General features: G+C 39.8%; 1 protein-coding gene across 4 annotated transcripts in view; it reads left to right on the plus strand.

Annotated features, from left to right (window-relative positions):
• CNR1 (cannabinoid receptor 1) overlaps positions 1-14,345 on the plus strand; it is a 23,752-nt gene extending 9,407 nt beyond the window's left edge. For all 4 annotated transcript variants that reach the window (XM_019520364.1, XM_019520362.1, XM_019520365.1 and 1 more), the window contains one exon: positions 11,815-14,345. In XM_019520364.1, the coding sequence (XP_019375909.1) occupies positions 11,879-13,297 (1,419 nt within the window). In that variant the 5' untranslated portion in view covers positions 11,815-11,878 and the 3' untranslated portion in view covers positions 13,298-14,345. The remainder of the gene's footprint in view (positions 1-11,814) is intronic.
• Positions 14,346-14,736: the final 391 nt, after the last annotated feature.

A 14,736-nucleotide genomic window follows, 5' to 3' on the forward strand; every position in this document is an offset into this window, starting at 1 on the left:
GTATGCTATAGTTCACTTTTTTCTCCTCAGTCATTTTGATGTCAGTAAGGTCTCTGATCTGTTCTGTTCAAAACCACCCTTCCTTGACCCTTTCCACCTCTTGTGTCCCTTGTGTCAACTTATATACTTATAACCCTGTCCTGTTTACTGACCTTACTCCTTCATTTCATCCTGCACTGTTTAAGTGTAGATTAAAAATGGACCTTCAAGTGAACAGTGTACAAACCTGTCCTTCAAAAAACAACAGTATCTGCCCAATCTTCAGATCCATTATGAGAACATGAAATACCATCAGATACTTTTCACCTTATAACATCTCAGAAGTATAGTGTCTGTCCTCATTAATTTCAGAAGCTGCTAGTAGTCCTTAAATTCTTTCATACCGTTACTTCTTTTCTTTACCTACCAAGCTTTCCCTGGCCAGTCAAAATGTCTGATTTCCTTCTTTAAATCTAAACACAAATTATCACTTCTGTCTGCACCCTAGAACTTGTGCTAATATCCTCTCCATTCCTACAGCTCCATCTATTGATACCTTCTCCACTTCCCTTCCCACTTGATGATATTATACAGGGCACGTCTACACAAGATGCTTCGTGTTCAGTAGCCTAATAACACTGCGCAGTAGCACGTCACAGCACAAACAGTGCCAATACACTACTGTGAAGTATTATTAGGCTACTGCACAGTAGTATCACCTAAAAAGGTATTTGCCAGCATTAGTACACAGTAACTCCAGTTACTGTGCATTTAGTTAGTACTTCATTAAGGAAGGACTAAATTAAAAGCGTAGTAACTACTGTGCATTAATAAATGTGTAGACATGCCCACAGTCTTATTCACTTATTCACTTGCCCTTCTATCTCCCAAACCCACACACATCCTTCTCCTATAATGGTTGCTACAGCCCCACCGCTCAGTATTTTGCATCTGGCAAAATTGGTATGTAAAATCTGTTGCTGATCACCTCTGTATTTATTGATCAGTGTGTACCTCTTCTGGGGATGGGAAGGAGGGGTGGGAAAAGACTTCCTTGAAAATGTTCTATGGTGCTTGACTCGTACTATTCTCTCTCTACTCTTCCCTTTCTTAAATTATTTTTGGTTTGTTTTTTTTTCCTTCTTAATTTCTCCAAATCCATGTCCCGTAACTATAAGGTCCTTGACCTTCTTTATTTTGAATTTTGCTCTGGCCACTTCATACCATTCACTTCTGGGTGATTTAATTACTCTTACTACTTTTTATTTTCCCTAACTTTACATTGTAGACCACTTCATCCACCTGAGCCATCTCCATTGTCATCCAGGGGTCTCTGGATTCCTTTTGTTGTAGTTCTGCTCCTTCAAATCAGCTGGCTTTCTTTCTTGCATTTGGTGATCCCACCTTCTCTATGCTAAGCCCCGTCTTTTGTACAGCCTCACATGACTCAGTGCCACTCCACTGTCTTCTTTCTGTATTTAGCATTTAGGTAAGTGCTAGTAGCTGTACTTAGCAGCTGCACCTGGCAGTGTTAGTGTTCATTGAAAAATGCAGAAAAAATATTTTGAAATGTTGATTTTTTGGAACACTTTGCTCAACAAAAATTTTCCACTGACAAGTCAAAATTAAAAAATATTTTCAACTGATCAGTTGTTCTTCTACTCTTTTTGCCTCAGTAGGTAAAATGAACTTTGACTTTTCAATTTTCTTAGCTAAATGTTTCTAGGACAGAAGTGCTTCTCTTGAAACAGAGGAACGTCTCCAAACACATCCATCTCTTCTGTCTCTCCTCTTGAGCCCAGACTTTTACTTGCTTCCGTTGTTCATAAGCTTGGTCTCATTGGGCATTTATGGACATCCTCTGGGGAGGGAGAGAGGGACATGAGGGGAGGGGAGGGAAATGCTTTAATTAGCAGGGCTCTCAGAGCCCTGCTAATTAAAGTGCCTACAGCATCATGTGTATCAGTGTCCCCGCACTGAAAAATGGTGGTGGGGGGGCTTTAACTAAAGCTTGTCAAACCAGCTTCCGTTAAAGCACCCCTACCACCATTTTTCAGCATGGGGATGCTGATGCACATGATGCTGGAGTCTGCTGGAGTGTGGGAGTTACTACGCTCTAGCAGACTTGATTAACTGAGTCTGGTCCAACGTGCTGTAATTACAGCGCATTAGAGCTGCCTCCCCGCATGTGTATAGGAGCCCATTGTTGTGTTCATGCTACAGTCTCAGCTCTACCTCTGCTGAAATCCTCACCCATGACCTCATAAAAGTTTGTTGCATATTGTATTTTGTAGCATATTGTTGGCATCATACAAACAATACATAATCTTCTTAAATTAAAACATCTTCGGCTTTTTTGGAATATTTGATCAGATTCCAGCATGTATGGCATGCTGCTACCCAGCTTCTCACATGTCCATACAAAAATAATCATATTAGGGTATCTTCAAACAAATTATATGACTCCACATAAGTTTTGTATTCTCATTCAAAACTATGCTCCTTGTCTTTTAAACTTTCAATGGACTTGTCTTTAAACTTCATTGGACTTTTCCCAGCTCTTGTTCCATCTCTAAGACATAGGAGGAGCATGTATATGGCTTGTAGCATGTATGTCTGTAAACAGAATCCTTCCTATTCCATCCCATGCAACATCCACAAAACTCCACAAAGATGCCAAGATTCTTTATGCATCTCCATTTTGCCTATGGTAAAGCATAGAGAATGTGGCATAGGCAAATAAACGTGGGTGACTGCATATGCACAGAAGCGATACAGAACAGCCAATGCAGTGTCTACCTTTGCCTAAGCTCTTCCAAATTAATAGTATCCCTGAAAAGTACACACAGTTGGTATGAGTCTCTAGTTCCACAGGTGGGGGTGGGGGGGAGCTGGAAACATATTAAGTGAAGCTGAGACCTTTGCATAGAATAAGGAATAGGAAAGTCCAGCCACCTCTTTCTGGTTAGGGCGTTGGTCTGGAAGTAGGAGACTGGAAGAACAGGCCAGAGGCCTGACTCCACAGCCCAGTGTGGAGGGCACTCTCCTTAGGAAGGAGAGAGCTCTAGGTTTTGGCTTCTGCTCCCAATATTGTTTATACATGTTACCTATTTACTATATAATGCAAAATGTCCAAACAGTACTGGGGGGCAGAAGCCAGAACTCCTCTCCTAGGGGAGTGCCTTCTTCACTGAGCTGATGAGTCAACTTCCATCTTGCATATTTTCTTCTAGACTTTAGCCAAAATTCCTTTCCATTCAAGGGGCAACTTCATCAGGAAGAACGGGGGGTGTTTTTGGCACTGCCAGAACCTAGGTATCCCACTTCCTGTGGAAGTACCCAAAGCACTAAGCTGCATAAAAAGTGGCTGGGTCTTCCCCTTCTCACTGCCTGTTAGACATGCTGATTTATACAGGCTTCTTTCCTCTGAGCACATAGTGATGGAAGCATGTAACTTTATGCTATGGGAAAGTAGGAGAGAGATGCATTTTTACAGAACAGAGTAGGATCAACCTCTGAAGGCACACCAGCTTGCCCATTTGGTAGAGCTGTGTGTTCCTGGGTGGAAGAGAATTTCAATTTTGAGGTACCAATCCTGATGTTAAATCCATTATTTTTAGGCCAAAGGTGGTAAAAACTGAGACATCTTACAAGAGGAATAGGATTTGGGCCATTGTTTTTTTTCTTCTCTCCTGTGTTTCTTCAGTGGTAGCTTCTTCTGTGCCTTTACACAGTCCTAAAGCTACTGGTTTTGCTGTGCATCTTTTGCCCCTTGGTATCGCTATTCTGTATCTCTGCCCCATCTCAAGTCTCCATCTACTTTTAGAATTTGTTTTTTTTCCCCCCTTTCTTCCCTGCCAACTTTCTTTCCTTCACTTTCTTTCTTTTATTTTGGTTTGGTCTTTGTGTTTTTACCTTTGCAAAGTGTTTTGCATTATAGTTTGAGAGATGCAGTCTACAACAAATTTAAGCCATACTTAGAGCCCCTGTCCTCCTCCAATTGGTCTTGTAGATTTGTAGATGAATCTTTGCATCCATGTGAATCCCTAGTGACTTCAGGGGGTGTGGCACAGACCCAAGGTTCTGCCTACACAGTATTCAGTTACAGGTTTATTGCCTTAGTTGGGATTTACTGTTTACTATCTCACAATATCAGAATTAGGGGACATAGAGTGAAATTATTAGAAATTTCACACAGCATGTAATTAACTTCTGGAACTCTTTGCCACAAAATACTTTAGGTTCAGAATTGGATTGGAAAAATTAATGTCCAATAGGTCCATCACTAGGTATTAAACATGATAGTATGGCTGCAACCATACCAAGACCCCTGGATGCTGTAAGAGACAAAGAGCAGGAAACAGATCAGTCTGGATTGGCCCTGCAAAAATACTCTTTTCCTTAGCATCGACTCTGCTGCTGTGAGGTACAGAATAGTGGGTGGGAGGAACCGATGTTCTGACCTTGTATGGCATTTCTTATATTATTTCATCTTGTCTAGAGCTGGGTAGGAAAAAACATTTTCTGTCACAAATTTTAGAGATTTCAGAGCATATCTTGTTCTATACAGGAACCCCTCATTTCGAAGTTTTCCATGAAAAAAATTGAAACAACTTCCCGTATGAATAGCTCAGCTGTGAGGCATTCATTTGGAATGTTGGAGACCCTAATTTGTGTCATATTATCATAGGATCATAGAAAATTAGGGTTGGATTGGACTTCAGGAGTTCATCTAGTCTAACCCCCTGCTGAAAGCAGGACCATCCCCAACTAGATCATCCCAACAAAGGCTTTGTCTAGCTGGGTCTTAAAAACCTCCAAGGATGGAGATTCCACAACCTCTGTGGGTAGTCTGTTCCAGCCCTTCACTGCCTTCCTAGTGAGAGAATTTTTCTGATATCTAACCTAAACTTCCCTTGCTGCAACTTGAGACCATTGCTCTTTGTTTTGTCATCTGCCACCATAGAGAACAGTCTAGCACCATCCTTTTTTGAACCACTCTTCAGATAGTTAAAGCCCCTCTCAGTTTTCTCTTCTGTAGACTAAATAAGTCCAGTTCCCTCAGCCTCTCCTCACAAGCCATATGCCCCAGCCCCCTAACCATTGTCAGTGCCCTCCACTGTCTACATTAGTTGTACAAGGGACTTGAACCTCAATATCCTACATTCCAGGTCAAAGTCCTAATCACTGGACTCTGAGATCAGTGTCTTCATCTCTAACCTCATAGATACTTAATTATTTATTTTGAGTGGAATACTTGCAACAGGAGAACTCCATTTCAGAGTAGTCAAGTGGACAGCACACTCAGCTGGCTGGGGGGGATGACAATCAGGTCCTCTGTCTGTAACAGGCCCAGCAGTGACTCCAAACTCAAATTCCTGCATCCTAGGTGAGTGCTGTTGACTGGCCATTCTGGAAGTGAGGCATAGCTTCTCTTTCTGACGGAGGATCCATCCTTGCCAAATCTGGTACATATATCCCCATGGAAAGCTTTGATTTTGATGAATCAGTGTTCCCAACCAACATCAGTATCTTCTTAATTTTGGCTTGTAAGTTCTTTGGTGCATGGTCTCTCTTGTATGGTGTATTGATATAACACCCAGAACAGTGGCATTCTGATCCTGATTATGACATTGGAAAGGGTTAACTGTGTTAGAGTAGCACTCAGGCAGCAGGTAGGGCAGGGTAGATCCAAAAGACTCAGACTTTGAGACTAAGGCTAGCAATATACATTTCTGAATGAAGCAGATCAACTGTGCCTCAGTGTCATGGCACAGCTGATTATTTTTCATTGGGCAAAATGCACCTTTGATGGTGCAAGGCATCCCCGCTTTCCCCAACCAGCCAGGCACATTCCCAGTGATCACTGGGGGTGGGTCTGACTGCAACTGCGATTGGTAAAGTGGGGCTTTTCTCTGCCCAACCAGACCTGGGGCATGGGTCTGGCTGGGTGAAGAAAAGCCCTTCCCCACTCAGCCAGACCCAAACCCTGGGTCTGATTGGATGAAGAAAAGCCCTTCTCTGTGTATCTTGCTAAGCAGGGAACCTTGATTTTTCCCTGCTTATGGAGAGGCAGCCTGAGATTCCCTGGGGTGCTTCTCTAAGTGGGGAAAGTGCTTTGGGGGCTTGAGGACCCCTCAAGCCTCCAGCCCACCTGCCAAGATGGCAGGAGAAGGCAAGCAGCTCGGGCTGCTTGTACACTTCTGCTACAGAGATGATAGATCTCTGCCTCAATACCATGGCAGATGCTATTACCACCCTTTGTTGCACCAGTGGTTTTCCTTTCACGTGATGCAGAAAAGGGTATTGACATCAAAAACATTTATAGTGGCACAAAAGAGATGTCGGCCGATGTCCATTTCCACCCTAAGGGATCACCCTACCCTACCTTCTGCCTGAGTGCTACTGTAATAACACTAATAATAACCATTTAGCACTGGTTTCAGACCAGGTTACCTTCAATGATAAATGCACAAGTGAATTACATCAAAATTGAATTTGGTCCAGAGACTTCAGTAGGTGTTGCACTTATTGTACCAGGGATGATTTTGGCCCACCACAGCTAGAAACTATCCTACCTTTTATGTAATTAAACAGTTTTCAATGATCATTTTTTAAGTCATCACTCAGGATTGGAAACCTTAATTATGTTCTAGACAGCAATATTATTCACTAACGTATAAGACAAGAGAATTATTAGCAATATAAATGTTAACTTTTCTAGGTCAGTTCTAACTCATTTAAGATATCATTTACTGTTAGATCTTATGTCTCTACTTATTGTAAGTTCTGCCATGGTAAAATCCACTCGATCCAGTTGAGGTAGAGGTCCTATTGTGCTGAGCACTGTCTGAGTACATAAGATACAATTCCTGACCCAAAGTTCTCATGGCCTAAGATGAAGAGCAATATATGATTTTTGTATACAAATTACCATTTATTTGTACCCTGCTGCCCTTTGACCTATACTTAATTAGCAGTTGATATCATAGAAGTCAGGTATAAAAATAAAAATCTAAGTATCTTAAAACGGAACACAGTGAATCCTCATTATTATTTTTATTATTATATTTGTTTTGGCCTTTAGGACTTTTCCCTTTTGATTTTGACTACTTGTTCCAGTGTAAGCATTTATAGCCACTTTCAGTAACACTATCATAGTCCTTGTAATTACTTTCTGAAGAAAAAAAACCAAGTATTCAGTATTTTTATTAAGTTATTAAAATTGCTCTGTAAATCATCCTACTTTGAAAATATAACTAAAAATGCAACTGTTATAGAGAACGGTGATAACTTCAATAACTTTCCTGCCTCAAATAATAAGAGAATTGTTGTTGTGATGAAGGCCAGGTCTTCTCCCCTAAGTGAATAGGCCTTGCCTGCAGACCTACAGAAGGGTAGCGGGGAGAGATAATCCTCCTTTGTGCTAACCATGAGTGAGTCAGTCAGGCATTCTGCAGTAACTACTGCTGTTAGTTTATGGATTTTAGTAGCATCTAGAGGTCTTCTAACAGGTTTTCTCTAGCTACAGAGCCAGGGACAGAAGCAAGATTTGCTCCTTGCACTTTAATAATTCAGCTGTTTATAGGCTGAGTCCTCCAGAGTGTTGAGTCTCCACAACATGTAGTAAAAGATGTGGGTGCTCATCATCTTGCACAATTAAGTCCTAATAATGCAGGTGGGGAAAAAAAAGAATTGTTAAACAAAGTCACTGAAAGACAAATGACCAATATGTCTGCAAAAGCCACGCCTAGAGGCAGGCGCTTTTGTACATTTTCTTTGGCGGTGCCAGACAAAAGCCACAGGTTTGTGGAAAGAATGATATAGCCTATAGTAGTGTGCAGTTGGGGAAAAGAAAAAAAGGAAGTCCTGATGAGTTTTAAGTGTTAATTGTTCAACCTTTGTCTGGAAATAGAATTCATTATTTACTGTGACTGGCTGCTCATAGTTACACAACTGCACTAAAATTTTGAGTGTGGGCACCAGTGCTTGTCCACTGCTCACCTTTAATCAATTTTTCCATTTTAAAAAGTGAGCATAAAAAGCCCATTTAAGGTGCCAGGCTAAGAGCTTTGGAGACTGAATTCCTCTATTTTCAGAATAGGTTCAGACAGCACAGGAAGTAGCAATACAAGGTTTCGCATACTGCCTCACCAGCATGTCTCTGCACTGTCCTGGAGGGACTTGAGCTGAACTGGAAAGCCTTGTCTCTCACTTGAATGTGCTGACAACAACCGAAATGTGCTGGTGACTTTTGCAATATAGCCTCTCATCTGCCAGGAAATGATATTTAAGTCCCCATATTTATTATTTTTATCATCACCTGGTGATCATGTCTCTTTCAGTACTGGTCTGTGCTGCATTACTGGTCTGTGCTGCATTTAAACCAGCTGCTTGAAAGTAGGTGGCTACGTAACTTATCATCAGTCCTCTCAGCCATCCAACTGCCGTCAGCGATACTAGCAGTTTTTCCCATTTGTGGAGTTAGTGTTGAATTTTTTCTAGACATCACACAACACCAACATGTACATAGCCCTACATCCATAAACTCTGACATTGGTTTCACCAGTTGACAATGAGGAATATTTCCAACTGGTTAAATATAGATCAGTGCTGCAATTTGAGGATAACATACCACCTATATTAGACCAAGCTAAACCCCAGGAAAATACAACTCAGCAGCACTGGAATGGCTGTTTTACTGAAACTTTAATAAAAATCAGCTGCTATTTTAATAGGTGCATCCACAGATACTGCTAGAGATTTCCAATTATGATATTCCCAGCAGCAAACAAAAACAAAATTAATGTCAGCTGCATCCCCAAAAGCCTAAAGTACATTACTAATGAACTCCGAAGTACTCTCAAAGAAAACTCTCTATGCAAAGACAATAAGGTGGAAATTACTGTAATAATCTAAATGTGGAAATGGCAAAAAAAATGAAATTCAGAGTAGGATTTGCCAAGTAGGATTTGCCACTCATGATCCTATTAACCATGCTGTTAGTATAGCATATGCATGTATAGTGGTATTGTCACACAACTTGCTACCTTGGAGTTGACACCTTGGAAAGTACACACAGAAATACACGTTTTTCCATTTGTATTTCAAACAAAGGTAAGATATGAACCAAGGTTGTACTTTATGCTGAAAAAATATACCCTTAATGTGACGGTAGCAGAAACTGCCTCCATAGTAATTTGATTGTCTGGTAGAAGTGCACAGTTGCATAAAAATTTGAAATCTTGACTCAAACACAATCTTCTTGACTTTGTGCTCCAGCTTTAAATGTTAAAACTGTTGTCTTCCCTGTAACAGAAACGAGCATTATTCCAACTGAATATTTTGGTTACTACAGTTATCTTCTGTATTTTATAAAATATATATATTTTAAGAGAAATTTAATTTCTCAAGTTAGTTGGAAAAAGATAAAGTTTAAATGAACAGGATTTTCTTCATTTGTGCTAAATTGTTTCTGGTATTGCCATGCTCTGCTAAAGTTGCCACATTTCACTTCAGAATTAGACATATGCTAATTTTCTAAATCATTTTTATAATGTATAGAATATGCTAAATCTACTGTGAGCACTTGTCAAGTACCTTCTGGATGAATGATGCCTTGCATGTCAGATTATGATAATTCAATTTCAGCATGCACTTCAGGAAAGTTTGCTTCCCTCACCATTGCCTCCGCCATTGCTCCCTACTCAGACCTTCAGAATTAAATTACTCAATCTGTTGTAAGAGTATCTGTTTTCTAACTTTATGACCTGGTCCAGATAAGTTACCTGTACAAAGCAACAGATGTCACATAGCCACTTTCTATTATGTTATAGTCTCATACTGAGCGTTACATGTATTCTTTCGCCATATTTACAACACCAAGACTGCAGTGTTCTGTGGAAGTGTAGATGCATATCCTACTTTTGACATTGGCTGTCTTGGAGTCTGAACCCATCCAAAGCCCATGGAAATCAATAGGTGAACACCTATTGATATCAATAGATTTTGGACAAGGGCCTAAGTGCTCAGGTAGGAAAGCGTAACTGCAGTATAAATACCTGGCTAGCTAAACGAGTTTCTGTGTTTCCTGTCATTGTATGTGTTTATGTTGTCATGAGAAAGAAAGCCAACTCTTTTTTAAAGAAAAACTGAGCAGATGTGTTTTAAATGGGCAACTCCTCTCATTAAGGGGTTGAAGTAATTACATTCTCTGGATTTTTGTCAGCTAATCCCTTGTGCATTTTCTAATTGTTTTATTGCCAGCTTCAGAGTGATCAGATTAAGTCAGGGCACGGCTACACGGTATTAGCGATTTGCTAGTGGCTCAGACAACTTCTTCAGAGTTTAAACTTCCATTTAAAAACAGACCCTCTTACAGTTGCTGAGATAATCATTTAAATGTCTGATTACAACTTCATATAGATATAGAGAAACAATGGCTCTGATTCTTATTTTCTGCTCTGCCAGTAAGAAGGGCCCTTTACACGAGTGTTTAGGGCCCCTTTGTGCTATCCAAGTAGGGCAGATGGGTCATGGTATAAATGAGAATCAGACCCTATGGGCATTTTTACATGTGCTCCTGACATGGCATCAGGCATTTTTAATTAGCAAGCCATACTAATTAAAGTGTCTGCACATCGTGTGTATCAGCAGCGCAGTATGTCCCTGCGCTGAGAAAATGGTGGTTGTACACTTTGAACTAAAGCACATGGAACATGTTTTAGTGCCGAGCGCACTACGGCCACTTGCTCAGTACAGAGGTACGCTGCACCGCTGATGCGCGTGATGCACAGGGCTGCCAGAGCACATCAACTTATGTCCTCCAGCAGATATGATTAATGAAGTGTGCTCCAACACGGTGGATTTCCAGCACGTCGGAGCAGGCTCCCCACATGTCTGGAAATGCCCTATAGGTCTAGTGCCTGTGTGAAGTGCTTCAGTTTACCTCTAAGAGGTGTTAATACTTCAGACTACTGATCCAAATCAAAATCTTACTATTAACTATTTCACTTGTATTTGTTTAACAGAGAGTCTTGGTCTTTCTGGAATGACAGACAGAACTTGTATAGAATATCCTTCTTTTTTTTTTTCCTGGACTCTGACCGTCCTGATTCCCTTGGCTCACTGAGCATAAAAAAGTAACAGAATAATGAAAATCTGACTGCTTCAAATTCATATATCTGTAAATAAAACATTTTAGAATAGCAAGTGTGCATTTGCTACCCTATCATTTCATCTTCAGCATATAGCTTGGATTACTGATGGACATATATAGGAATGCAAGATGAACAGTGAAATCTATATTTACATGGGAGTCTTGAATGGTTGATTCCTTCTTCGTTCTTTCCATGCATTTAGATTTTCAAACTCTCAGAACCTTTCAGAATCAAAACACTGATGTTGATGAGGATAAGGATGATGATTCAGTTTAAGGCAGTCTCTGCAATGACAATTGGTGCTGCCCCATGGAAACATCTAAAGAATATTGGTAGACAAAGGTCTTTGAAATTGGATGCCTCCATTCAAAATTAGAAAAAAAACCCACATTTCTGGTGAAGCTATTCAGAAAAAAAAATGATAGAAAATGAAAACTATTGTCTATGGAATATTTTCACCACCACTTTTCAGGCACTTACACTGAATGGCTATACAGTAATATTTTAGATGTTTTGTTTTGAAATAATCATTTACGCATTCTGACTAGTGAGGTGGCAAAGGCTTGAATGGATATAGGACAGGAGAAGATAAATGTTGTTTGACACATCTGAGCTAAGTTGTTTGTAGACGTGATCTCTCCATTTATCTTAATTAAGTTTGATCTTTTCCCTTTAGGATTTCCTAAGACGTATTTTTTTCCCAAGTCTCTCTGAAGTCTATATAATACAAGACTGAGGTTATGAAGTCAATCCTAGATGGCCTCGCAGACACGACTTTCCGAACAATTACAACAGATCTGCTTTACGTGGGTTCCAACGATATCCAGTACGAAGATATTAAAGGTGACATGGCCTCCAAGCCAGGATACTATCCACAGAAATTCCCATTATCTTCTTTCAGGGGTGATCCTTTCCAAGAAAAAATGACGGCAGGAGATGATCCCCTATTAAGTATCATTCCATCGGATCAGATCAATATTACAGAATTTTACAACAAGTCCCTATCCTTCAAGGATAATGATGAGAATATACAATGTGGAGAGAACTTCATGGATATGGAGTGTTTTATGATTTTAAACCCTAGTCAGCAGCTGGCCATTGCAGTGCTGTCCCTTACTTTGGGCACCTTCACCGTTTTGGAGAATCTTCTAGTGCTTTGTGTCATCCTGCACTCCCGAAGCCTCAGGTGCAGGCCCTCCTACCACTTCATTGGGAGCTTGGCAGTAGCTGACCTCCTGGGCAGTGTAATTTTTGTCTACAGTTTTGTCGATTTCCATGTTTTCCATCGGAAAGACAGTCCTAATGTTTTTCTATTCAAGTTGGGTGGAGTTACAGCCTCATTCACTGCCTCAGTAGGCAGCCTTTTCCTTACTGCAATAGACCGGTACATATCTATACACAGGCCATTAGCTTACAAAAGGATTGTTACCAGACCAAAGGCTGTTGTAGCATTCTGTGTGATGTGGACCATAGCTATCGTAATAGCTGTCCTTCCTCTGCTTGGCTGGAACTGCAAGAAGCTCAATTCTGTTTGTTCAGACATATTCCCTCTCATTGATGAGACCTATCTGATGTTCTGGATTGGAGTCACCAGTGTGCTCTTGCTGTTCATCGTCTATGCCTATATGTATATATTGTGGAAGGCTCACAGCCATGCTGTCAGAATGATTCAGCGTGGCACTCAAAAAAGCATAATAATTCAGACTACAGAGGATGGTAAGGTACACATCACTAGACCTGATCAAACTCGTATGGACATCAGGTTAGCCAAAACCTTGGTCCTTATTTTGGTGGTTTTAATCATATGCTGGGGCCCTTTACTTGCAATTATGGTGTACGATGTCTTTGGGAAAATGAACAAGCTCATTAAGACTGTTTTCGCATTCTGTAGCATGCTCTGTTTGATGAATTCAACAGTGAATCCTATTATCTATGCTCTAAGGAGCAAGGACTTGAGGCATGCTTTCCGGAGTATGTTTCCAACTTGTGAAGGGACTGCACAGCCTCTTGATAACAGTATGGAGTCTGACTGCCAACACAAGCATGCCAACAATGCAGGTAATGTTCACAGAGCTGCTGAAAGCTGTATTAAGAGCACAGTTAAGATCGCCAAAGTGACCATGTCTGTCTCCACGGACACAACTGCAGAGGCATTGTAAGTTAAATACCTCTCAACATTCTGAGAAAAGAAATTAGTTTAAAAAAAGACTTAAAGTGTTTGTTCCCTCATCTGTAACATTTTTAAGTTTATTGATCATTTTAAGAATCATTGCCATCAGCCAACTCTCCGAGTTTTACAATTAGGGATTCAAACAAAACAATTTTCACTTAAAAATGTTGATTGAATAATAAAGAGCAAATTGCTGAAAGAATGTGTAGAAAATATGGAATTGGCAAAATCTTAAGAAGTTTGTGTTCAAAAATGGCGAAACCTAATTGAAAACTAAGACATCATAAAACAACTTCATCAAATAAGAAAAAGCCTTGTAATCATAATTTTCATTGCAATGTGAAATGTATTAAATGTCTGTAAGTAATAGAAGTTTTGAGGTGTTTTTTTTTCCCAAAAAAGCGGCAGTACTGAGTTTTAGCAGTTTTGTAAAATGTGTTGTCCTGTGAAATGTATGCTGTTTTTATTATATGTTATTGATATTTGTCTAATTAAAAAAGTGATAAGGTAGAGTTATGTGAAAATGTGAATTATGTGGTATGTAAACCCCATTGAAAACATTTAACTGTATTTGAAAAATTCCTATGAGTTATTTTGGGAATTTACACTTTCAGTGGTCTTCTGTGGACTTAGAGGAAAGGCTTTGTATTTCTTCTACTAAAATTATTTGACATTAGAAATCCCCATTAATTTTGCTGAGGGTGTAAAGAATAACAGCAACAAGAGAATATAGAAGTATGTAAGTGCAAGGAATGCATTGGTTCAGACTTTTAAATACCACTGCGTATAAACACAAAGACATTTATTGTTATACAGACTATTTCCCTTCTCTTGGGCACATGTGAATATGAACACTGAGAAGAGAAGGTACTGGATATTGGCTTCTTTAGCTGGCAACTGTTTTTGGTCTCATGCTATCACTGGACTTCTGAAGACAGCATGTGTCAGACTCATTGTGTAATGTTATCACTGTGCAGTTGATGTATACTTGACGTGTGTTTGCATTTCTATATCCAGATTAAACAGATTCAAAGCCTGAGATGCCAAACTCCAGTCATTACTAAAAAAAGGAAGAAGTATTGCCAGGATTAGACTTTTTTTATTATGTGTGAGCGGGTATAATATTAAATATCTGTGTGTACATGTATGTGTGTGTGCACATGCACAAAAATGTGTGCATGTGTATGTATTCTAATAAATGTGAGTCGTTTTACTAGGCTAGGAAACTATGACCAAACGTAAGCTGTATTTCTTGTTGCGTGCTTTGCACATTAATTCTGTTTCTAAAACTGAGCTCTTCCACCTGACTAGTTATGAAATTAACTGGTTTTAAGATTCAGAACATGCTAGCAAATCCATATTGGGAGACTTATCCATGTATTAGAGGAAACAGCATTTTGGTTTTACTTTAGCACAAGGTTTAGCAGG

The sequence above is a fragment of the Gavialis gangeticus genome, unplaced genomic scaffold (genome assembly GCF_001723915.1).
Source record: "Gavialis gangeticus isolate Ggan-Ray unplaced genomic scaffold, GavGan_comp1, whole genome shotgun sequence".
Classification (NCBI taxonomy): domain Eukaryota; kingdom Metazoa; phylum Chordata; order Crocodylia; family Gavialidae; genus Gavialis; species Gavialis gangeticus.